Source organism: Chaetura pelagica, unplaced genomic scaffold (genome assembly GCF_000747805.2).
Source record: "Chaetura pelagica isolate M959 unplaced genomic scaffold, ChaPel_1.0 scaffold69, whole genome shotgun sequence".
Taxonomy (NCBI): Eukaryota; Metazoa; Chordata; class Aves; order Apodiformes; family Apodidae; genus Chaetura; species Chaetura pelagica.
In genome coordinates, this window is record NW_009970724.1 from 7617340 (window position 1) to 7642851 (window position 25512).

Consider the following 25512-nt stretch of genomic DNA (forward strand, 5'->3'; position numbering starts at 1 on the left):
GGGGCAGGAGCGGGGGGAGCTCGGGCGAGCTCCGTGAGGGGGTCGTGTCAGGAGACTGGAGATCGGACAGGAGAGAGAGCCGCCGCTTGTTGCGGCTCCCTGTCTCTCCCCTCCGGCTTTCGCTAAGCACTAAGTCATTCTCACTGACCCATCCTCTCCAGCTGAAGACAGAGATTGGAGATTCCCAGATACCCCCATGCATTGTGGTGTGAACATGCCCAGTGGGTCAGTCTCAGGTATGAGTTATAAATACGTCTAACCTGTAAAAAGCGTTGGGGCCGTCAGTGTTGACAAAAAAAAAAAAACAAACCAAAAAAAACCAAACGAACGGGTTATTAAAAGTACGTAACGTGGTTTGACTGCACATGTTGTTTTCTGGAGGAGTTCTCGAGTCTGGGAATGAGACTTGATTTTCTTGGGCATGTCAACATGAACTCCTGTATGTTCCAAATCAAAATTGTGAGATCGAGGAGTGGGATGGGGGTGGAATACAAACTTTTTATGATAATACTTTTTTGCATAAATCAGTATTTTGTTGTCTTATGGACTACTGTATTTGATTCTTAGTATTTCTACCAAAAAGAAACAAGATGCTTCCCCCCTTCCATGCAAACATGGAAGAAGTGCAGCCTGGAACTGCTCGATTTTTATTTTAGATGTATTTTTTTTTTACATTTACTTCAAGAGTTTGTTAAAGAATGTGGAAAGCGTATGAAGTAAATGCAATACAGCAAAAGCTAGCTCTTGTTTTCATTAAAAATACCACACAGCTACAGCAAAAAGGAATGCATATGTTTTTGTAAGATGATTAAGATTATGAGTTTAGTAAGACTCGAGAAATTATTTTGCTATCTGTTGCCAGCATGCAAGCAAGTACTAAAAGGATGTTAATACGAAAACTTTACCATAAACTGTACCCAGGCTTCATTTACAGATGTATTCAATTGTTTGCAGTTGGATCTCTTGTGGCTGTTATACAGAAATAACATGTTGGAATACAGACACATCTTTGCTTGCAATATGATCAATTTTATGATACATTCCTTGAGTCTTAGTCTTTTTTTGCTAATGATACTATTTTGCATTTATCTTACTTTGTAGTAAAATAAAATCATGGCCTGTTTTCTAACCTTCTTTGTTGATTCCCAATTAAATGTCCTTTAGCTTTTTAGTAGAAACGGATCTTCTTAAGTAGCAGTTTCTTATTGGGACATTCGCTGTGGCCATTAACCAGAACCTGCTTTTCTGAGATCTGAAGACAGTAGTATTAAAATGAATGCAGGGTCATCCTGTGGGAAGTAACCAATTGAATGTACTTTGTACAATTAGTTTGTTACTTTCATGTATAATAATAGTTTTCATAGTGATAATTAAGATTTATATTATTCGTAATTATTATACAAGAGTAATTACGATATACGCAGCTTGGAACATTTAACATGAATGCTTATGCACAGTATTTACATTAGTGAAGCAAGAATAAAATGTTGTCTTACTCCAGTTCTGTGCAGTAGGCTGAAGGCTATTTTTTAGAGGTTCAGTAGATGGCAATAGAGGATGGATGTTGAGAGTGTTCATCTTTGCTGGGTTTTCATTTGAGTTCTTTGCAAAGTTCTTCCTGCTGGAGACTTTTAGTGAGTGTGAAGCACTTTGCATTGGATCCCTAGTGACAGCTGTAACTGCACTGTTGTCCCTTGCTGATGACTTGGTTTGAGGCAAAGGATGACATAAATCATGTTAATATTAGTAACGGAATTATTAACAAATGCTACTAACAATTCATGTTAATATCTTAATTAATGTAACTGTTGTCCTTTTAATCGGGAAGGAAAATGGCTTTTGCTTCTATTCCTAAAATTCATCCTGTTGTTGTATTGGTTCCTTGTTTTGTGTGGGACTGGTTGTGTTAAAACTTCTTTATCTAACGGCAAGGTTGTGACTTTAAAGCAGACATGGTGTCATGAAAAATATAGTGTTCCTGGGAAAATTGTTGCTTACAACAGTTGCACAGTGGAGCCTTAAGTCTGCTGCAGTCATTGTGGAATATAATTCTAAAACACTGGGAAATTTAGCTTATTTCAAGCCAGTATTTCTGTTTTTGGTGGTTTTTTTTTACGATTTACAGGTTATTTTTATTTTGCTGAGCTTTATTTTTTCATTTATTATTTATTACTGCAAAATCTTTCTTCTTTCTCTCATATTCCTACCCTTTTTTTAGATGCTCCACATTAAGAACACTTAAAAAGGATTTTTTTTGCTTTTTGCTGTGAATATTTCCATGTCCTCTGATCTTAAGCTTCTTTTAAATGAAGTCCTTTGTACCAGAGGATTCTGAGTATTTCTACTACACGTTTAACTTCCTAGTTCCACTCCTAAGGAATATTTTATTTTTCTTTGCTGGCTATTGAGATTTGGTTTACAGCTATTTGAAACCATCTCTCTACCAGATATGGCTTTTTGGTTGTTTGTTTTTTAATCTGAAGGAATGCATATAAATTAACATTTTAATTTGTAAATTGAATTTGTCTTCTAGCATCTCATTCTTTTTTTATTTTAGAGGTAATGTTTTTTTTCTACTTTCACAAGTGTCTTCTCCCCTCTGCCCTACTCCAGTAGACCTTTAAGTATGATCTAGAAATGAGAAATGAGAAAAATCTAGGTCAAAACTATCCTTCAAACTGTTTTTTGGAAGAGTTCTTTTGCATGTGAATATTTTCGTGTTTTTCACACTAATGAATTCCTGGCATATGGACAGCACTGGTTACTATTTGCTACACTGTAATAGACTTGGATTACTTTACATTTGAGATTAATCATGGGATCATCTAACCTTAATTTCTGTGAAACCAGAATTATTTTTTTGAATACCTTACTATTTTTACTGGCCTACATCTTTGTGCAGGCAGTCTTGAGGTTATTCCAGTGGATTAGATGGTAGATCATTCAGTCACAGCAGAGAGGAATATTAGATGCTTCTGTTGGTTGACTTCTTCTAAAAGTACCTTTGTGGCTGAAGGTGATGCTTTGTGATGCTACATGGTTAGTATTTTGAAAGGCTTATTTTGTGCTTTGCTGCAGCATCTTTCTTGTTATGTTAGGAATATGGAAAGGTGCAGTGTGAGTTCCAGGTTAAAATACTCAGTTTCAGAACTATCGTCTCTAGTTTTTTAGAAAGTATATATGATCATTAAAAAAAACAAACCAGCAGAAGGTAATAGTTTGTTGAAGCCTCTTTTCAGGCATGCTATGAACATTTCTCTAGAAGTGATAGTCAGCTCAACACCATTCGCAGAATTCTTGTTGACAGACGCAAGAGTAAATTACAGTGGATCTCTGCTGCTAAAAAAAGCAGGTACAAACAGGAAATAGCGTATATACTTACATTAATGAAATTATATGCACACAGAATTACTATGTTTCTGTAAACAGGAAAACTTCTTTTGGCTTCATGTGAGCCTGTTGCTCTGATATCTTCTGGAAAAATGGATGGTTTACACTTGGAGATTTTGAAATGTATAAAATACTCTCTCTTGTCAGAGTGGACAAGTCTTTGTGTGGTTTTATTTTATCCTTCTTGTCTTTACTGTGTTTTCCTTCTCTATGTTACCTTTTCTGTGAAACTTGACTTGCTGGGCTTTCTTTGCATTATCCAAAAGTTAGCATTGATTGGTACTGGGAAGCAGTTTTGGTCACTAGAATGCCAGTGAAGTGCAGATTTTGTCTGTTACAGGAAGGCAGTACATCATACTCGTTACACAAATCTACCATGCTGTTTTAGTGCTTTGAATTTATGAGTGGTAATTTAACCAGAACCTTAACATAGCCCCTCCAGTGTTGAGGAAGAAGTTGGTTCTTTTGCCATACTTAATTGCAAGATATAAAAATGTCATGAAGTGACATCAGATAAACACCAGCGTTTTAGTGCAGTTAGTAAACTGCAACTCAGTGCTGACTTAGGTGAAGTTTTGTTTGTGCTAGATTGGAGAAAATCCTTTTGTTTGACTGTAGCCTATATACAGTCTGCTCTGCACTGTGACAGTTTGTAACCTTGACCCAAGGTCTCTGTCACTGTTAGTGGTTCCTGTGGCATTGGATAGAGACAGCAGATGCCTGTAAGCTGTGTGTATTATTAAAAGGAGGGAAGTGGTCTTAATTCTCCACTGACTAACTTCTGACATCTCTATTTGGCTTTTCTGTTTAATTATCTTGATTTGTGTCTGAATTCCAGCTGATGGAACAATAACCCCAAGTAGCCCACTACTGAGAAAAAATATGAACTGGTTTTCAGTTGGGGTGCTCAGATAATTATAAAAACACACAGCTTTCCTCAGTAAAGTGTCAAAATTGGTTTGCAGCTGGCAGGTTTGTGTTTTGTTTGTAAGCACTGTGGCAAAGAGTAAACTTCTTATATAAGAATATAAACTAGATTACTTAAGGCTTCTTGCTTGCTTTCTTTATAAACATTTTTCTGCTCTCTTTTTAGACATGGACCGTGATTATGGGCATGGAGGCTATGGTGGCCCACGATCCATGGACTCTTACCTTAACCAATCCTATGGGATGGAGAGTCATGGAGGTGGAGGCGGAGGAGGTGGTGGTGGTGGTAACAGGTAAAATAATCCTTCAGTTGTCCCAAGAGTTGATCAAATCCAATTTAAGTTTAAATCATTGTCTTCTAACTTAAGTGTTCCTGAGGCATGTTGTTATGATTTTGTATGAACGCTTTTGATCTGAGTCTTCATGTTTGATAAATGCTGGCAAATATAAGAGCTAGATTCTTGTAACAATCAGCATTTTTGTGGAAAAGTTTGACAGTGAAACAATGTGTCTTTGGATGAAAATGGAAAAAGTTTTATTTTTCAGTCATGGCTAGCAGTTTGTAGCTGATTGGCCTGGCATACCATTCCTGACACAGCAGACTAGACCTAACTGGTTTAGTGATTTAGACTGAATCTATCAACATTCCGTTTTCAAGGAACATTTAGGGTATGTGTTCTTCGGTTTGAATGTGCAGTGCTCAATATTGGTATTGAATCTGAAAGTCATGTCCAGATTATTTCATTGGCAGGTACCGATTACACTCAAAACTGTGTGCATGTTTGGGCTGCTTTGTAAGATGGATTGATCTAAAAATAACAATTCTGATGCAGTGGTCTCAAAGTTGTGTATTTAATGCTAGGACACTTACTGTTGCTCTTTCAGATAAAAACATTAGGGAGCAGCTGATTTTATTTCGGTTTTAATATTCAAAGAAGCATGCTTTTCAGAATAGTGATTCTATCTTGGAGGGAATAAAATGTGAAGAAAACTTGGATAATCTGATGGTTTTCTTGTGTGCGCCCTTGAATTCTTGTCTGGCTGTAGCCAGACTACTGTATGATTGTCTGTAGTCACTGTGGTGCCACTGGGCAAGGACAATAGTAGTAAGAGAGGTTGGAGAAGTGTTGTGTTTTGCTGCACGGTTCTGTTAAACATTTTAGTTAAGTATAACTTGTTTAATGATGAACATTAAGATTGACTCAAAAGTCTGAGTAGAGATTCAGGAATGAGCTGTACCTACCATATAGTAATCTGCATATGATTGAGGTTGAATGAATTCTTGAACACCGAAATGTCTCTTGCCATGTGATGTTAATACTGTGCATGGGCTCTTTCTGTAGATAGTGTTATTTTCTGTGTAGCTTTGGGTCTTCTGAGGCTAACACTTTAAAATGAAGGCATGAAGTTTACTATAGATAGTAATTTGAGTCTGTTCTAGTTTATATTTATCAGTCAAGGAGTTGTCTTTTTCAACTCCTGCTAAATCACTATTATAATCCTGCAGGGACACTAATGTGTTTCCCTTCCAAGTAGTTACAAATATCGATGATTTCTAGCCTGAACCTCCCCCAAAAAGCAAATTCTTGGCTAGTAACTGAAGATTTCAGCTCCTTGTTACTCTACTTCAAAATTCCAAGGACTGTTTTTGTGTACACTGTGCATGCATTGGGTAGACTTTCCAAATCCTGAGTTGCTAGACTTAAAGTGAAGAGTACACTGAAGATCATGAACTCTTTGACTGGGAGATTGACTACTGCAGGGAAGAAATTTTGCAAAAAGTAGAAGAGCACGTGTATTTTTTCCTTTAAAATTAGAAGTGCAGGGTGTATAAGACTCACAACTATACCACTAAAACAAAAGGAATTTTTTTCCTCAATTCAGAACTAAGCCATCTTTTAACTGCTGTTTAACTGTTAAAATATGAGGCATGATTTTGAAGGAAGGAGAGTTTGACTAGCCCATGAATGTCTGCAGGTGATTATTTTCATGAGACTAGGGCTGGGCTCTAGTAATGTTTTAGTAAGTAAAAGTTGCTGGAAATTTTAAGTAAATTAAGTTCAGACTTACTGAACTTTAGAATTGTTTGTAACAAAATGGCTCAGATAGCTTTCTATCTGGTCATAGTGTGATTTGCCCAGCCCTAATCAAGATTAAACAATAACACAACTGTACAGACCAGTATAGTAATACATTGATTTTAGTTGATAAATGTCAACTGATAACTTGTCTTTTGAAATGTATAACATTAGTAAGCTTACTTTTTTTTCTCCTCACTGTGCAACTTTTCCAGGTTTGGACCTTATGAGTCTTACGACTCCGGGTCTTCTCTGGGTGGGCGAGATCTGTACAGATCTGGCTATGGTTATAATGAACCCGAACAAAGCCGCTTCGGAGGTAGTTATGGTGGTCGATTTGACAACTCCTACCGGAATAGCCTTGACTCTTTCGGAGGTAGAAACCAGGGCGGGTCTAGCTGGGAAGCACCTTACTCCCGTTCAAAATTGAGGCCTGGGTTTATGGAGGACAGAGGAAGAGAGAGTTACTCTTCCTACAGCAGTTTTTCTTCACCCCATATGAAGCCTGCACCTGTAGGCTCTCGGGGGAGAGGAACGCCTGCTTATCCTGAAAGTGGATTTGGAAGCAGAAACTATGATGCTTTTGGAGGACCATCAACAGGCAGAGGCCGAGGCCGAGGAGTAAGTACAGAATCTTTTCAGATTCTTTTCACTAGACACTCTTTTAAACCCTTTCAAGACCACTGCATTAAAATGAATGCACTGTTCAGTACAGTGTGGGTTTTTTGTCCAAGCAAACTATCATGGTTGTCAATGTTGTTCACCCCCTTGAAGCTGTCTTCAAGTAGAACCCAGACCCTCTTTCTGTTGAAAGTAATGAGTAATAGAAGACTAAGGTTGATAAGGTGTGTTAAATCTCTCCTTTTGTTTGAAAGGTGAAGATTAAAGTAATAGGTTTGGTCTAAAAGGGATTAAAAGGACTTGTATTTTTCCTTGTAAACACTAGCATATTTGCTGCTGGTGGGGAAATTCTCAAATATTGTAAAAGTTTAATTCAAAGTCTTATGAAGTTTTGAGTAGGTTAAAGGTGCAATGTATAAGCAAAAAATAAAACCTGGGTTGTGAATGCTAGAGTAGTTTTTGTCTCCTGTAAACGTAAAAGTTTAGCTAATTAATATGTTGAACACATGCTTTGTCAAACATCAAGTCTTCTTTTAAGCTCAGTTCTTACTCTGACTTGTGTATTGGAAGGGTGATGGGGAGGAAATGGCAAAGGTGGGTGGTTAGCAGTGGCAGTCATTCTTTTTCAAAATTAAAGCATGGTTAAAGGGACATCATCAACTTGAGATCAGGTCCTTTCACAGAATTCGGCTTAATTTGCAGATGGTGTGCCTAGTCTGTTACTGGTATATTTTGTTTTGAAGATTTATTTATCTTCTAACTCCTTTTCAGTGGATTCCTTTCCAGTGTAGTATTTAAAAACTGTATCACCAAGAAACAGCAAGATAAACTGTACAACAAATAGTGGATCACAGCTTGGAGAAGTAATGCTTGATGTTAAATGACCTAGGGATAAAAAAATACAACAGAAAAGAATGGGAAAAAATCCTGATAGAATAGTAAATTGAAGTTGATGGTGTCCCTTTACTGTGGTTTTACAATTACGATTCTGATTATTTTTTTTTAAAGCACAAAGAGTTCTGCGAACATATTTTTGCCTATGCCTCGAGGTGTAACTTATCTTTCAAAATTCTTAAGCATGATGTATTTATTTGAGAAGCAATTCTTTAATATTCAACCATACAACTTGTTTGTAGCTTGAAGTGTAGTGGAAGTTAATTTTTTCCTGGGTCTTTTAAATGCCTGATTGTGTGGTGATTTTGTTCTGGAAGTCTACTTTACAGCGTTCTTGAGTACCTTCATTGCCATATTCAAATTTTAGCTCAGATTTGCACATGACTGCTAGCTAGAATGTGGCATGGTATGAGAAATAGATTCTAATCTTTGTTTCTCTGCTTGTGAAGCTGAAAGTGTTAGGTTCTTAAGCTTGGATGCCAGCCTTTCAGAACTCATTCAGATCTGAAAGTTTTGTGCAGTTACAACCAAGTATGTTTGTTTTGTTTTTGTTTTGCTTTTGAAATTTACCTTTTTTAGGTTTATGTGTAATAAAGGAGAATGTAAAGGCTAAACTACTTACCATATGTAAAATGCATTGCACCTTTAATAGATAGTCTGTGTAAAAAATTACCTGAAATTATCCTAGTGCATATTTCATGTTGAATTTATATGTGTACAGTGTAAATGTACATGCTAGGTAGTTCTGTAACTATCTCAAATCAGTTAACGGGGGATCTTGTTCATGGACTTTCAATTAAGAAAAGTGCCTGTTTCAGTACATTCTGTCACTTTAAATTTGCCTTTTAGAAAAGTCATACTTTTCACAAAGTGTGCTGAAGTTATTTTTATGTTCTTTTAACTTTGACAGTGGAATACTAATTCTCTTCTCATGGCAGTACAAGTATTTCTGCTTATCCAAGTCGCCCATCCAGTCAGTGGTCTCTCTTCTGCCCTTTATTGATCAAATAATTAAGTACTGTGTTAGTGGGTTTGAAAATGCTGCAGCTACCTAAAATCTCCCTCTTCAGATTGCTCATTTATTCCATGGCTTCACAGAGGTAACTTTCATAAACAAGTGTCCACAAATGACATTTTAGAAATAAAAAGATGTAGTCTTTCAACTGAAATTTCATTCCTATTGCTGCCATCTTTTTGTATCGCTCCCTCCAGGTCTAACTTTTAAATTCTGAATATGTTGAATTCAGTGGAAAGAGCAGTAAAAGAAAGAATGAGCTTCCTTCCTAATAATTTGGCATAAAGAATCTTTGCCTGTTTTTTGTTTGTGGTTTGTTTGGTGTTGGTTTTTTTTGGTTTTTTTTTTTAAATTACTGCTGAGTAAAGTGTGAAAAACTGGATGGGTTAGCTCTGTTTTGACCCAGAGGGAGAAGTCATTCATCATCTAGAGAATCTGAAGAGAGGAGCCAAGATGTTAGGGTGAGATATGAACTCTGATAGACATGTTCATTGTCTGGACAATGGTTCTGAATAAGCAGAAACGCAGTTTATACGTATGTATTCATTCTACTGTACAAACACCCACAAAGCAATTGCACAACACAATATCAAACTGGGAGCTAAAATTTCTCCTGCATTTTCCTCTAGAATGCAGATTTTACTTTACAGTTTTATCATACCAAGTAATAGTTTTATTTCTTTTGATTTCATATACTAATACCTTTCTCTTGATTTCACAAATTTTCAGCATATGGGAGACTTTGGAGGAATGCACAGACCTGGAATTGTTGTTGACTATCATAACAAACCCAGTCCTGCAGCAGTTGCTGCAAGAGGAATAAAAAGAAAAATGATACCACAGCCGTATAACAAACCTGGTGGGACATACATCAAGAAACCCAAAATGACAAAACCTATTTTGAAGCTGAGCCAGAAAAAATCACCTAGTAAGTAACAAGTGCCAAAATTAGTAAGTTTTAATTATGAATTCTTTTAATTAGTTAGGAACTATTTAATTTTAGTATTCAGAAAGAGAACTGTATGTGTTGTTTTGTAATTCTTAATTTTCTGCCTTTTAAATACTCCACAAGAGATTTTATTAATTTACTCTCCTAACTTTTCTACTGCAAAGATAAATCTGCTGAATGAAATTGAATATTTTGATGTGATTAAGTATGTACTGCTCAAGTGTATTTAATTCAGACTTTATAATGATACTTCCTGGAGGCAGTTTTTCACTGTTGAAAGTAATTTCAGTTCTCAGGTAGTCTTAATGAAAATGCCAGACAAATATTGAAATGTGCCCTTGCATGAGCCTTGGTGCTGCTGCCCAAAACTGAAAACGTGCCCTGGAGCACACCTGGACTCTGCTGTCCAAATACTTTGACAGGTATAAAAAGTAGTGCATCAACTGCAATGCAGCTAAAATAAAGGCATGAGGTGTGGGTAGAGAGGAGGGGGGAAGGGAGGCAAACTGGGGAAAACAGTGAAAATTGTTACAGAATAATTTATGAAAGGCAGAGAGAGATCGCTTCTTCTAAGTGAAATGCTGTAATGAAAAGAATAACTGGAAATATGATAAACTGGAAATATAAATTGCAAGGTATTAGCAATGCTTGGTTTGTTTAGCTTCCCTAAAGATGTCCTACAACTCTTAATCATCTAATATTAGAGGCAAAGCTGGAGAGAAAAAAATCATGAGGCTTAAATAAATTACTTGCTTTGCGGTAATGTAAACTTGAGTATTAGCTACTATGAATGGCATATACAGGAGTAAAATTTTAGGGTTTTCGGCTTGTAATTTCCTTAGTAATTTGGGTATGCAGTGTTTTATACAGTTTGTTTTCAAATCACGCCTGAAAAATGTTTAAAATTGCTCTGGCTCGGAGCCTGCAAGGTAAATGAACAGACTTGGCAGAAACTTCCACATGAAAATTTTATTTTTGATTTTGTAATTCAAGTTACATGACTACGTATTACAAAGCTGTTCCTTTTAACTTCAAGCGTATTGTAAAATTTTCAGGCACCAGGTACCTTTTGTATAGGGAGCAATATTGCTGAACTCAAGTTTCCTTGTGATGAAATGGGTCTGTGAAATACACATCCAGGTACATCAAAGACTCTTTCAGAGGTGTCCCACAAGGCTCTTCTTTCAATACTTAGTTCTTTTCTAAACTGCCTTGAGAGGGAGCACTCCTATTTTAATATCTGTTCACTTTCACTGATTTCCACAATCCAGGAACCAGTGTACTACATAATACTGAAGTTGCTTTAAGAAGTGGAGTAGATAGTACCTACTAGAACGCACTGCTAATTAACCTGTCCTGTGGCTCTGAGATTGGGGGGCTTAATACAGTTTTCTGAGACTTGGACAGAAAGATGATCTAAGCAATATTGTGTAGTTGAAAACTAAAAAGTGGGTAACAATGAAAAGAAAACTGGATGCAATTGGTGTACAATATGTGTATGAAAATAAATCTAAAAATGATGCTGTCCTTTCAGTCTTGACTTGCTTATTTTGTGGAGTTAGATACAGATTATTGATTCTAGAAGACTATTGAGTTTATATTCCTAAGGGTAACGTCTTTTACATTTAGTATTGTTACTAAAATATTATAAATTGTAGATGTAGACTGTCCCAGCTGTATTAACAATCTTAATTTTTTTCCTAAATATTTTATTGTCTTATAATGAATTGACAGTGACAGGACCCTTACACTATTAATTTCTTCCTCATTTTTTGTTTGTAGACATGAAGACATCTTTCCAGGATTCTACTATAGAGGTAAGAATTCCTATAATTAGAAAAAGGTTGATTCTTACAGAAGTTTGTGCTGTATACCTTAAGATGAATAGTTATTAAGCTGGAGTTACAAAAGCAATGCACTTAGCTATATAAGTTTTTCTGAACTGTGTTTTTTGTTCACATTATCTAAAACTATTGTATTTTTGTTGCAGTCTGAAATCCTTACTGATTTTGAGGGATAGCTTGTGCAAATAGCTTGGGAAATGCATTTTAAAGTGTGTTTGTAGACCCTGCCTTTTCTTGTAATGCATAGAGAGCTGTCATATGAACACTTCTCATGTTGTCATAGGTAGTCAGCTTGAATTCATACATCTATGGCCTACTTGGGTGAGTTGAGAAATTAAGTGCAAAATGACAGGGAGATTACTAAACAGCAGTGAGGAAGAATGGATAAGGCAGAAGACACATCAAGGAGAGAGGGTAAATAAAAAAGAAACAATGTTAACAGGTGTTCTCTGATAGGGTAAAAAAAGATTAGTTCCCACCTACAGAAAGATCAGTTGCAACAGTATGCAATGTAATTGTCCTGGTTTGAGCCAGGATGAAGCCAATTATTCTCTATTTCTCTCTCTCCTTCCCTACCTGGGTTGGGGGGAGGGGGGATCGAGAGCATTGTTGTCAGACCTGAGTCAAACTGTGACAGTAATATGGTTAGTGAGCTAACTGTGTGTGTGTGTGTATATATATATATATATCCTGGTTCCATAGTGAAAGACTAGGGTGATACCTTCCTTTTTGAGTGGCAGCATTAAGATATTCTCAACTAAGTATTTAAAAGGCTGAATTGGAAGTCATAATGTAGAAGACAGTGAGAATTTTGATTGTGAAACTTAATTACAGAGGCTTCAAGGCATTAAGGAGGAATGTGTAGCTTCAAGTGTTTGTACTCTGAGTCTAATTAGATATTATTTTTTCTGTTGTCATATTTGATAAAAATAGCAAGTAACAGATTATTGGAAGTAAAGTAATTTGCATTGCGTTTTTCTGGAGTTAGGAAAATACTGTTCTTTTGAGTGTTTTCTTACAAAATTTATGAATTTGGCTTCTATTAGGAAATTGAAGTGGACACAAGTGGTGCAGTTGTTATATATGAAGACTTTACAAGAGATGCTTATGATCTTGGATATCAGACTTTTGGAGGCAAGTAATTTTGATTTGTCAGGCAAGGTCTTGCAGATATTTGTGTGGCTTTGTATGAATACATTGAGTAAGCCTGTCTGTATGACCTCTTAATAGTTTTTGAGTAGCATGACTCTTAAAAAGAGTTTAAAAATTTAGGCCATGGAGGAGACAACTGTAACATCCATCCATCATCACTTGTCTTTTTCTTTATATGCTTAATGTCTCTGCTTTCTGATCATCTCTGGGTGTTTGACTTGTTTTATTTTCTTTGAAATGGTCTTCTATTCCCATTCTATTGCTGAAATGTTTATCCCACCAGTTCCTCACCCATATCCTATTGTTTATCCCACTAGCTGATCAGCCTCACCCCCTAAATCCTAGGTGAGTCACTTTTATAAAAGTGGATTTAGTTAACTCAGAGAGCTGCTCTTGAGAACACAATGTATATCATGTGCAGTCTTAATGAAAGAGGTTAATTATTAGTTTACCTAAAATCAGTTAAAGCATATATTAACTGAAGTGATTTCTAACACATACACAAAGAAATCCAGCGTTAAGGGTGAAATTGTTTTTAGTCCCCTTTCCCTTCTGTACTGTCCTATTGCATATGTGGTCTAATCTGATGATAAGGAGTGCTGGAAATTTACAGACAACTGGTAAGAGTTTCTTTTCTTGAAATAAGATTTTTCAATTTTATTTTTTTTTTTAATTTTGTGGGGTTTTTTTTAATTTTAAAAGTTTGTGTAAGTGCACTGAAGGGAAGTGGAAGCCCCACTGGGGAGTCCCAATTTATATGTAGATTCAGACTTCCATTCCACAGCTTGTAACAGGATGGGCACTTTCATTTGTGAGCTTGAGAGGTAAGGTGGAGGCCATTTCACTTCACAGAATGTCATACTAGATGATTTTTACAGTAGTAAAACAAGTGATTCTTTGCACATCTCCAGAGTTGGTAGTAAGGCACTAAGTGAAATTTAAATCCTGAGATCAGTAATGGAAATTGTCTCCGTGGGTGGTTGCTTTTTGTGTTCAAATTGGTATAAAAAATAATCTTTTGGATAGTAGTTTTTCTTCTCTCTGAATCAGAGTGATTTTTGAAGCTTTTTGCTGCAAAATGGAAAAAACTTCAGGGTGATCCAGAATGAAGTTTGAAGTGTTGCTGGACATATTTTCAATACTCGGTGACACTTTCAGACCCACACAGCTTTTTTCAAGTGTTACTATTTTTTTTGCATTATGCTGCTATACTTTTGTTTCTGTTGCTTTTTGGATGGAGACAGATTTCGAGGAGGCTGACCTCTCATAAGGTAGAACTGCAAAAGTAAACTAAGTGATCATAACTTTCCTGCTTTAAAACTGAATATTCTCTTTCCCATTATCCATAGGCTTGTAGAGCAAACCTAGGGAAGGCAAACATACACTTTTTGAAAAAGTCAATGTCCTTAGAAGTCTTTAATGTTGCAAAACTAATTTCTAGTAATTTATTTGATTCCACTCTTATTTACATGCCAGGTGATTATGTAGTTAAGTTATTCTTTGAAGGTTTGGTTCATTTTTTCTTGTGTGGTGATGGGCTTTTTGTGTGTGTGTATGTGGTTTGTTGTCTCCCCATGCCAAGCTGATTCTTCCTTCCCTGGTTTATTTTTTTCAGCTGAAAATCTTTGGAACATTTTTTTGTGAAATCCAGCAAAGTCTGGTGGGGGGAACAGTAATAAAGTTGTTGAGGTTCAGATTGGGTACAATATCTTATTGAAATGCTGACTTGTCCCCTTCATGAGAACTTTTGGTTTTGGAAACTGCCTTCTCAGCAGAAGAGAATGGTTTCTTTTTGTGTAAGGGGATTGTAGCATTAGTGCTGTAAAATCATGGGGAATTTAAAATAAATATGTCTCCCCCTGTACCCCTGGTACTCCTTCCTGGTCACTTACTTGAACAGGCCTTTTATAACTAAGCACAACTCTTAATTTTGGATTTCCTTACTTTTATCACTGTAATGTAGACTGTAACCCCTAAGCTATTAAGTTTTCATTGTTAGAAGCAAATATTTAAATTGCTTGTCTTCAGAGGAGGAAAACAAAGCAAAATTTCTATGACATTTAAATATGCCATTGAACTGCTTTGGTATAAGGTCTTCCTCTGCATTTTAAGGTGTTTGTGGAGGAGAAAGGATGGGTTTGTTGTTTGTTTTTTGTTTCCTTATTATTTTAATTTTTTTAACACAACATTTTAAAATCCTTCTACTATATGTTAAGATGGCAAAGGAGAAGTTAAAAGTGAGGAAGAAGAAAAGCGGCGAATTGAGGCCAGAAGAGAGAAGCAAAGGCGTAGAAGGGAAAAAAACAGTGAAAAATATGGTGATGGATACAGGTTTGTGTGGTGTTTTTCTTACCCTTTAACCTTCTGTAAGAGTATGTGTTCTTTCTTGAAAGATCGTTTGGTCTGATTTTAAGAAAACAAAAAGCAACAAAGAAATGATCAAATATACCCACCCCTCCATCACCGCTCAAACCCCCTGCCCCCAAAATGAAACAAAAAAACTTAATGCAAGTGAAAGAAAAACAACCCTCAAACCAAAGCCTAGCACCCAAATCCTGTGGCTTACAAGACTGGGTGTTTTACTTGATCTCTGTTGTATCAGAAAATACGCCATTTTTAAGCCCTTCTCCCCCACAAGTGCACACTTGAGAAGCAGCTTAGAATACTACTGCTTTTGAAGTATATATTTGAGCTGAATTTGTAAGCGTGCTGAGTTACTAAGCTGTTGGAAATTAACTTTATTCTGGTTTTATATGTATGGTGAGCTATTTAGTAGAAAAAATGAGTAGATAGTTGCGTAACTCCTACTAGTTTTGCCACAGCCAAGTAGTCTAATGGCCAGCGTTGTGCAAAACAGTTCTACATCAGTTGTTCTGGTTTGAGCCAGGCTGAAGCCAATTTTCCTTTTACTGTTTTTTTTTTTTTTTAATTTTTTTTTTTCTTCAGTGGGCTCTCTTTTAACTAGCAGCAGGTTTTCTGGCTACTGCGCTGATAGTAGACAGTGCATTATATGATCATAGCATTAGTGCCTTTTCCTCACTGTGCTGAGGAAGCCGTATTTCCTTCTAACAGTTATGTAGTTTTTGTATGGAGAATGAGCTTTAAAGTAATAACTGACTATCTGTAGTTAGGAAATAATGGATTGGTTTGACTGTGAGAAGTACTTCAAAAGGAATGCTGTGATACATATACTCACAGAATAATGTGTCTTTTAAATGGCTAGCTTCTAATTTCAGCAGTTTTCATCTTCTTTGTAGATAATTCATTACTCTGAGACTGGCTTGATTTATATTTGGTTCTTCCAGCAGCTACTCTTGATAATGGTAGAATACTGAAGATTTATTTTTTTTTCTACTTCGACTTCTTTAAAAAATGCCTTTCCCATTCCTTTTTTAATTAGGTTTGTGGAGTCCTCATAGTTTTGAGGACATAGTTTGAGTTTTCCCGAGAGGGAAGAATGTTTCTTTAATGGTAATTTTATTTCATATGTTTCTCCTGATAGAATGGCATTTACTTGCTCATTTTGCAAATTTCGAACATTTGAAGAAAAAGAAATTGAGTCACATCTGGAGAGTGCAGCTCACCAGGAAACATTGGATCATATCCAGAAGCAAACCAAATTTGATAAAGTGGTGATGGAATTTCTTCATGTAAGACAACTGTTTTTTGATTTATTTAATACTTTTACGCTAGAATGTAGTCACATTACAATTTATCTTCAAACTGAGCTTAATTTATCAGTGTTACTCCTTTTGCAGATGACTCTTGGCTGAGCATATATTACTAAAAGTTGAAGCAAATTCAGTCTGTAAATAGTGTTAGTTCTACAATTAAAAGTAGTGCCTTAAGAAGTAACAGCAATTCATCGCTGTTCCTTACAGAGCCATTCTCAGTAATATTTTAAGTACGGATGCCTATGGGAATATAAAGTCGTCTATCCAATGTGTTACAGTTGTTTTTTCCTGATTCTCTGTAGGAATGTATGGTGAATAAATTCAAGAAGACAGCTATGCGTAAGCAACAGACAAGCAACCAAACAGAAAATGCTCAAGCTGCTGAAAAAGATATAATGGAAGGTGAGTAATGCTTTTTATGTGAAAGTACATAGTGTGGGGCTCTGCTTGTCCTTTTCTCCTTCCATTCTTCTTCAAATTTGATAAAATAGTTGGATTAAAATGATCTGCACACCTTTTCTATACCTGGTTGGGATTCCCTGCTTCATTTCCACAGTGTCGAATGTAAGCACAGTGGGAGATAGCAAACCTTATTTATGTTTGCTGTCCAAGTAGCCTTGGCAGAAAGTAAGGTGGCATTCACTGTGCTAGGTACTTGACAAGGAGAGTTTTGTGGGCTTTGCCATCATCTTACTCAGTATAAAGCATGAGGAGTGACAATAGGTGGATGCAGGTAGGTTGAAAGAGAGTGTATAATAAAGCAGTAAGGAGATAATAGTCCAGGAGATGATGGCAAGGATGTGGATAATGTAAAGGATAGTTGCTGTGGTTTTGAGGGACACTGATGAAAGACAGAGTTTGAGTACTTTGTGGCTACCCAAGATGCCTCTTGTTCTGAGGTTTTTTTCCCCCTGGCTGCCTGCCCTTCAGGCAGTTTTCTAGAGCATTTTCTGAGTCCCTGCCTTGGAGTGTCACATCTTCCACATCATCCTTTGCTTGAGGACTTTCAAAAGATGTGCTGGAACCACTGAGGCATCTTTTGAGTATTTTTACTTTAGGCAATAACTGTATTTGAATATTACCATAATTTGAATTTAAATGCTAAAAGATACTTAAAAATGGATATAGCCAAAATTTTAACAACCTCCTAAACTCTTTTTTTATGCTTTCCTTAAGTACTGGAGGGCCTATATACTTTTACGATCAGAATATTTTGTTGGCAAGCTAATATTTGAATTTGCAAGAGGAACTGGATGCATGTGCTGCTTCTTGGTGGCATGGGGAGGCAAGGAAGTAAATTAGTTGTGCAGAAAGGTTAAATCCAACTGCTTTGGTGAAGCTTTGTTTCTTGTATGAAATGTATTATTAAAGATGTTAGTTATTGTTGATTTTACATAGATGGCAGTTTTGTACATTAAATAGTTCAATTTGATTGTTGTATCGTTTTTATTTCCTTGTATTTAGTCAAGTAGGTGTTCATATGTCATAACCTTGGGCAGCAAACATAATTACCTAGGTCTCATATATAGTCTGTGGAGAGAAGGAGTTGGAGTATCCAAGTGAAAAACATCCTTCTCTAGTACTGCCTTCAGAGAGCCTGAGTTTGGGTGAATATTGTCCTGTAGTTCAGTTTGACATGTTTAACATCTGAGAGCTCTTATTTTCTAGTATAAAACAACCAATTCCCCCTTACACTTCCCTAGAACAAGACATTTTGGGATAATGATTTGTTGCATCTTCTTTGGCAGGGGTTACTGCTGATGACCATATGATGAAAGTCGAGACTGTTCACTGCAGTGCTTGCAGTGTGTATGTTCCTGCATTACACAGTTCCGTTCAGCAGCACTTAAAATCTCCTGATCACACAAAAGGAAAACAAGTAAGATACGGCATACTATTAAAACAAACAAAAAAAAAGCCGCATAATCTAATACTAGGGGAGAGAAGTGTTATGTTACTCAGTGGGAAGTTATTTCTGAGTTCTTTTTGGTGTTCTTGGTCTAGAATGTTAAGCTTTGTAAGCATAATGTCTCATGAAGTAGCCACCTCTTAAGCACCCCCAGTTAATGAAATGCTGGTGTGCTTCATCATAGAATGTTAAGGTTGCAAGGGACCTGAAAGATAATCAGGTTCCAACCTCCCTGCTGAGCTGGGACACCTCATGCTAGACCAGGCTGCATAAAGCCTCATCTAACATGGCCTTCAAAACTTCCATGGAAGGGGCTTCCACAACCTCCCTTGGCAACCTATTTCAGTGCTTTACTACTCTCATTGTGAAGAATTTCTTCCTGATGTCTAACCTAAATCTCCCCTGTTTCAGTTTAAAACCATTACCCCTTGTCATATCACTACCCTCTCTGCTGAAATAGCTAACAGTAGTAAGTCATGAGAAGGATACAGGAATAACCTTCATTTTATTGGAAATGTTTTTACTGTCATTAAGTTTGGAAAGATTTTGTTGTTCACATTGCAAAACATAATACTTATGTTTCCTGCAAAATAACAAACCTGGTGTCTTCTTTTTGCTTGGCTATAATATTTTTAATTTGAAAAAAAGTGAGAGCAGTTCAGAATTAGCACTAGTATGGAATTGGTCCCTGTTGCAATTTATAATTATACACTTTTAAGGTTGGTGGAAATGTTGAAAGAGTAGGGAGAATGGAAAAAAAATCACAGTTGTTACAGTAAACAAGATAGCCAAAGTAATGTTTTGTTTATATATGAGTCTCTGTGATTATGGAATATCATAAAATCATAAAATGGTTTGGGTCAGAAGGGACTTTTAAAAGTGATTTAGTCCAGCCCCTCTGTGATGGGCAGGGACACCTTCATTGTTATCTTAGACTGTGATAGAAAGTGTGCGTGTTACCTGTTGATCAAGCTAAAGCAACAGACAGACCATAAACACTACTAAGCGTAATTAAGCTTATTATGTGGTTTGGACTTAAAAGTCAAGAAGCTGACCATTAATTCAAGTTTGTGTGACAATTGGAATTAGATGTATGGTCATAATTCACTGTAACATTTGTTTCCTAGGCCTACAGAGAACAAATAAAAAGGGAGAGTGTTCTTACTGCCACCAGTATCTTGAATAACCCTATAGTCAAGGCACGGTATGAACTGTATGTGAAGGTAAGATGCAAATGAAAAAAAAATGTCATCTGTAACATTTGTTATTTCCTCCCTGCTGATGGAGTTTGACCTTAGTGCTCTGTCTTCTGTTTCTGCCTTCTAGGTAGCTCAAAGATTGAATATACTTTTAGTGTATTTTCCCTGTCTCAGATTGTTTTCTCAGATAACTTCAATTGCAGGAAAATTACCACCTTCAGATTTACCAGCTTTTTGTTTTTGCTTGCCATTTATACATGTATCTGGTCAATTTTTAATGAGATGCCCTTAGAAAAAAATATCAAGCTTTAAGAAAGGATAAGCACTGTTTTTAACTCTGTATGTAATACTAACTAAAGAGAAGAAAACACTTTACAAATGGCTGAATCTTTACATTTAGAAGCAAAGGCTCCAGTGTGGCTTTGTACTGAAGTACAGCGCACGCACTACTCGGCTACGTTTATTCTATAGAATTTCTAGTGTTCATGGAAGCATACAAAAAATGAAAGCTTATAACAGCAGTTGTCAAGATCAGAAAATTTAAAAGGCATAGTTGTCTATGTTGCAGATGCATAGCCAGAGAAACATTTGGGAATTATTTTAGCAAAATGTGGGATTTCTTTCTTCTGTGCCAATGAAGTGACTTTATCTCTAGTACCATTGTTGACTATTTCTGGTAGGTACTTCTAATTGGTTTATAACCTTGTCTGTGCCTGAACAAAAGACTATTTCAGACAAAGCAATATTGTGTTATGGAAGTGTAAAGACAAGGTGTGAGCCCATGCAGAAGTTAATTGTGATTTAAAATGTCAAATTAGCATAGCAGGACGCTCCATCTTAGTGTGCCTGCCTCATCTCTGCCTCCTGGCATGTCCTGCAAAATTATGTGTGGTTGGATGGGTGAATCAGTTTGAAACAACTGTTCTGTGTCTGTTATGAAAAGGTAGCAAGTGACCAGATACCTCAGCTTAGAATATCTGCCTGTATTTCCAGCCATCTCTTCTGGTGTTCCTTGTGCCCGGATGTGTGTGTGCATTGTCCTGGACAGCCCCCTAGTGGGGGACTGGTAAAAGGGGAAATGGAAACTTACCATTCATTGGTTGGAAAACTGAAGATAAAATTTGCGGTATTGTCTTCACAAGGAGACCACTGACATTTTCAGATTGCCTAGCACTGCTGTTTCCTGAGGTGGATTGAACTGAATACACATTCAGCAACACCTGCCCCATGAGATGTATATGGCTTCTGGTTATGAAATCCCTCTCATCCTTGTCCAAGTGTATAATCACCAGCAGACTGAAGAAGTCCAGTTTTATTATGCAGCATGTGATGAATCAGAGCATGTGATTGATGCATTTGGTGCCTGCAGTCTTCCAGGAGAGTGGGAAATCCTTGTTACAGCCCAAAATGGCTTGCTTTGAGATGAGGAGCAGACTAGCTTAGGGAAACACCCCACCATTAAATTTCCATAAACTACTGTACCAGAACTGAGTCTTCCAGTTGTCACAACTTGCATGCAGTCCCTAAGATCCTAATGGTGCTGATGACCATCTTTTACGCTATCTTACTTATTTTTTTTTAATTCCTGTATTTGAAAATCCAATTCAATGCTTAATTTAACAGCATATTATTTGCATCCTTTTATTTGCATGCAAGGAACCTTTCCCGTTAATCTCATTTGATATCTTCATCTTAGATATTTTAATCGAAGAACCTTGAAAGGACTGTTTCTTACCTTGGTCATTCCTTTGAAGAGCCCTGTGTTTTGTCATTGTTGGTCTTGTGTGGTATCCTTTTATGCTTCCAGTGTACTCTGTACAAAAAGTACAAAGATTTTAGAAGTTTTTTAGTTTCTCCTCATTCCTCTATATCTGTATTATAAAGAGGGAAATTCACCACAACGCATCTGCAGACCACTCTGAAGCAATGATCTTCACAGTTTTATGAATCTGTAGCAAGTCCTTTTATAATAAGGAGGAAAAAAAGACCATCTGGTTTCTCAGGCAAAAGTTATCACTTGATGAAGTCATGAGTATCTCTAATTTTGGATCATTTAGAACTTCCTAGACAGAATTGTGTCTATGATGAAAAACTGCTTAGATGCTTCGACAGGAGCATCATAGAGATTGACATTTTCTATGACTATCCCAGGCCTGTCTGATCACGTGTGTTAGTGAAGGTATTCTAAAGTTTACCACTTAGATGGGAGAATCTGGTATCTTTTTGGATGAGGTTTGTGAGACCTCTTATAGATACAGAGTGGTTTCTGGGCACATTTGAATCCCAGAGCTTTGGTTGTAAATACCAGTTCACAGTCTTTGGCTTTCTCTGCAATTTAAATATTCTGGAGACAAGGAACCCAAAGAATGCATCTCTTAGAAATAAACTACTTATCTGCTTGTGTTTTTATGCTCTGTAGGCATTGTAAAGTCTTTCTGCAGAAGTTCAGTGGTGTGTCTGTGTTCTTGTTATCAGGGTTTTTTTTGGTTTGTTTTATAAAGTCATCTGGGAAGATGGGACCAGTGTGGCTGTCAAAATCAACTAACATCAAAATTGACAGTGTGCTGGATGCCTCTGATGCTATATCACTAGAAAAGAGTGCAGTTGTTAGGATCTTCCCCTTGAGGGCGGTAACTTTTTCCTTATTTTGAGAACTTGAAAAGTGCTTTTTTCTCTGAAAAAAGAGTCGAGGAAATTTTTTAAATTATTATTATTGTATAGAGCCAGAAGTGGTGAAGTACTTCTCTTCAGTGAAAAGTAGTGTGCTGAATCCAGTTCTTCTAGGTTAGGCAGAAATTACATACTGAATCCAGAGGAATGAGGTGTTAACAATTTTCTGTGGCTTGTCCCCAAGAGTCAGGGACAGACAGAAGATGTCTGCAAGAGCATGGAAGTGTGTTCTTTAGCTACAATTCATCATTTTGCCTAGCCTAGACATGACAGGATTTTAATCTTTCTGTTTGTATCAGGCCTATAAAAAGGCTTTTAATATTCATGTGAATCATTTGCAGAGAAAATATTTTCTTTTGCTAGGAAACAATGCTTTCCATTAGGTTGTGAAACTTTTTAATATATCTGTTGATGCACTGTAATGTTCACTGATGAACATGTGTTTGAAGCAAACCAGATCAAGTATTCTTAACTCAGTCATTAACTTATTTCTGTCTTTGGAAATTCTTGTTGCTGTACCCAAAATGTGATTGAAAATATTTGGCTGAACCCATTTAATTTCATAACACTTTCCGTTGATGTTGGTATTAAATTGGTTTGGGCACTTGCTTTTCCATGTTTTTTTCATGAAAAGTTTACTGAACTAATAAATGTTTTTGATATTTCAATCTTGAACACTGTTGCCTATTAAGTGAAATACTCTTTGGTGTTCTGTAGGGTTGATGCTAATAATGGATCATCTGAAAGTTACATGAGTTTTAACTGATATGTGGACTTTTCTGTTTTTCATAGGTCTCAGATAAGTTATGAACCACACTTTCAATGTACTGACCTATGAGAATCTACTTATAAAGAAACTAAACTTAGTATCTTACAGAAGTTTAACTACTACCTTTTTCATGGGAATTACATGTGGCATCTATGTCTTTGGTTAAGCCACAAGTTGATTTGGCTCAACAGATACCACCATATAAGTGCTGGAGGCTGGTCATTACACAGTGTGTGCATAAAATTATTGTGAGACCTGGAACAATATGGTCTTAAAGAATTCTGCTTTCTTTGGGTTATTCTTTACACCTGATTTTATATTTTTCCTTGATTTTTAGAATAACAATTCTAAATCCAAGTTTTTGTTTAGTGGTGTTTGCTAAATGTGTGTGTACAGCTTTCTAATTTTTAAGTGATATTTTGGCCACATGGAAGACACTACCTGAAAAATGTAACTGAAGAAAAATATTTGTTTCTTTCTATAAGTAAGTAAAAAAGGACAAGGGGCCTAGCACTCAGTTTGTATTTTGGATCATCTTTTAAATAATATTCGTGAAATCCCAATCCTGTTGTAGCTGGTGATTGGTGTAATATGTTCAGATCAGACTCCCTCTGTCAGATGTTTGAACGTGAAAGGAACCTTAGTACAGAAACTCCTAATATTTCATGTTCTTAAAATATCTGAAACAAGTGAAAGCTGAGGTATGTCTTTTACTGAATTGCTGTATGAAATAGAGAAAACGTGAAACTAGAATACCAATTTATTTAAAATATTGTCTGAGAAATCTGCTTAATTATTTTTCTAGATGTGCAATGGAATGAGTTTTAGGGTAGTCAATGTAATTAATTATAAATTTCTTTTTAATTTATTAAGAGTTTGCCTTTTTGATAAAATTATTCAGAGTTGAAACAAGGAAAAAGAGGAAAAATCTGTTCAGATTTGGTTTTAATTGGGGAGAAAAGAAAAGAAGCTGTAGTTTTCAATAAAAACGTGTTGAAAATTAACCATGTTATTTTAATATTCTGAATGTCGAAGTTAAACTGAAGCTGTGTGTAGCATACTTCGGCTTTTTCTCAATGCCATTTCTGCTTTCCTTAGTTTTTTGGAATACCAGTTTCCAGTGTGCATAACAACGAGGTGTTGCTAATTTAAAATCGAATTTGGTTTGATTTTCTTGCTAAAAAAAAATCCCAAACTATTAAAAACTGTATAAAGACCATAGCTTCTCTTGGTGGCTGCCCTTTTCGTTCACTGAAGTGCTAAATATTATTTTATGTTTTAAATTAATACAAAATTGTTTTCAATCTTATGCTTCAGGGTGAAAATCCATTTGAAATTAATGATCAGGCTCAGGAGCAACAGCCAGAAGAAGAGGACAAAGCTGATGAACCAGCTGAGGGTGAGGAAGAAGAGGAGGAAGAAGAGGAAGAAACTGAAGAAACTGAAGAACAAGCCGACTTCACTTTAGACCACACTGAAGATAACTAAGTGCAAGAAAATGAAAATATATTGGGGGGCAAAACAGCTTTTTATTTCTGCTCTAAAGTGACTAAGACTTTTTCATAGTCTCAAATGAAGTTGTTTAAGATTCCCCACTGTATGCATGCATTCCATTCCGTGGATAACTTGTTTATATAATTCCTCTGTGTTTCTGATTTTGTTTAAAATTAAGACTATTTTAGTTGAGCTTTTTATAGCAAACTGACTGTTAAAGCTGATTAAAACATTGCGTTGTATATTTTTTTAAGCGTCCTATTTTTTGATGTGTGTATTGAAAGTTGGATATAATAATTTTTGGTCTAATTGATTGCAAAGAAAGGTGGGTCTGGGGGGTAAATACATTAAATGCTGTATAGCATAAGATTCTCATCTTTACCTCTTGGTACCCGGATTAACTTCAGAAATTGTGCTGTTGAGCGTGGCTGTTTTGGGGACTTCATTGCACTCTATATAATAGAGTATGTGTTATAATATGCCTTGTAGCTTTTTGTGATAAGATGTAACAGTTTGTAGCAATAAAACACTTAAGAAACATCATGGTTTAAAGTTTCTATATTTAAGTATTCAAAGTGTATGCCCATACTGACTACCAGGCTGGTTTCAAATCAAATTTTGTTTTGGATGATTGAAATTATTTAGCATTTCTAGTTGCATTTAAGTGACTTATGGTATTTATTGCTGTTTTTTAATGTATTCAGACTCTACCTGCCAGGACTGATAACTACTTTCGTCTTCATAGTGTGCCTAGGGGAAGTATGCTTACATTTTAATGCTGTGCACTGTTGTCTGGCTTAGAAATTATATGTAAGTACACTTTTGGTTTTCCACAATTCCTTCTAATCTAGCTGGAAGTGTCCGATTTAACTATTTTTAAGTACAGCTAAGTAATTTGAATCTTTTTCCCCTAAATGTGGTAACTTA

General features: G+C 36.2%; 1 protein-coding gene across 1 annotated transcript; it reads left to right on the top strand.

The window, feature by feature from the left end:
- Nucleotides 1-165: 165 nt before the first annotated feature.
- ZNF326 (zinc finger protein 326) lies at nucleotides 166-25049 on the top strand. Its single transcript, XM_010006622.1, has 12 exons — nucleotides 166-236; nucleotides 4484-4610; nucleotides 6611-7016; nucleotides 9655-9853; nucleotides 11657-11691; nucleotides 12765-12852; nucleotides 15087-15201; nucleotides 16373-16520; nucleotides 16847-16946; nucleotides 18293-18423; nucleotides 19581-19676; nucleotides 24409-25049. The coding sequence occupies exons 1-12, from the start codon at nucleotides 197-199 to the stop codon at nucleotides 24577-24579; spliced, it is 1656 nt and encodes a 551-aa protein (XP_010004924.1). The 5' UTR covers nucleotides 166-196; the 3' UTR covers nucleotides 24580-25049.
- The last annotated feature ends 463 nt before the right edge of the window (nucleotides 25050-25512 follow it).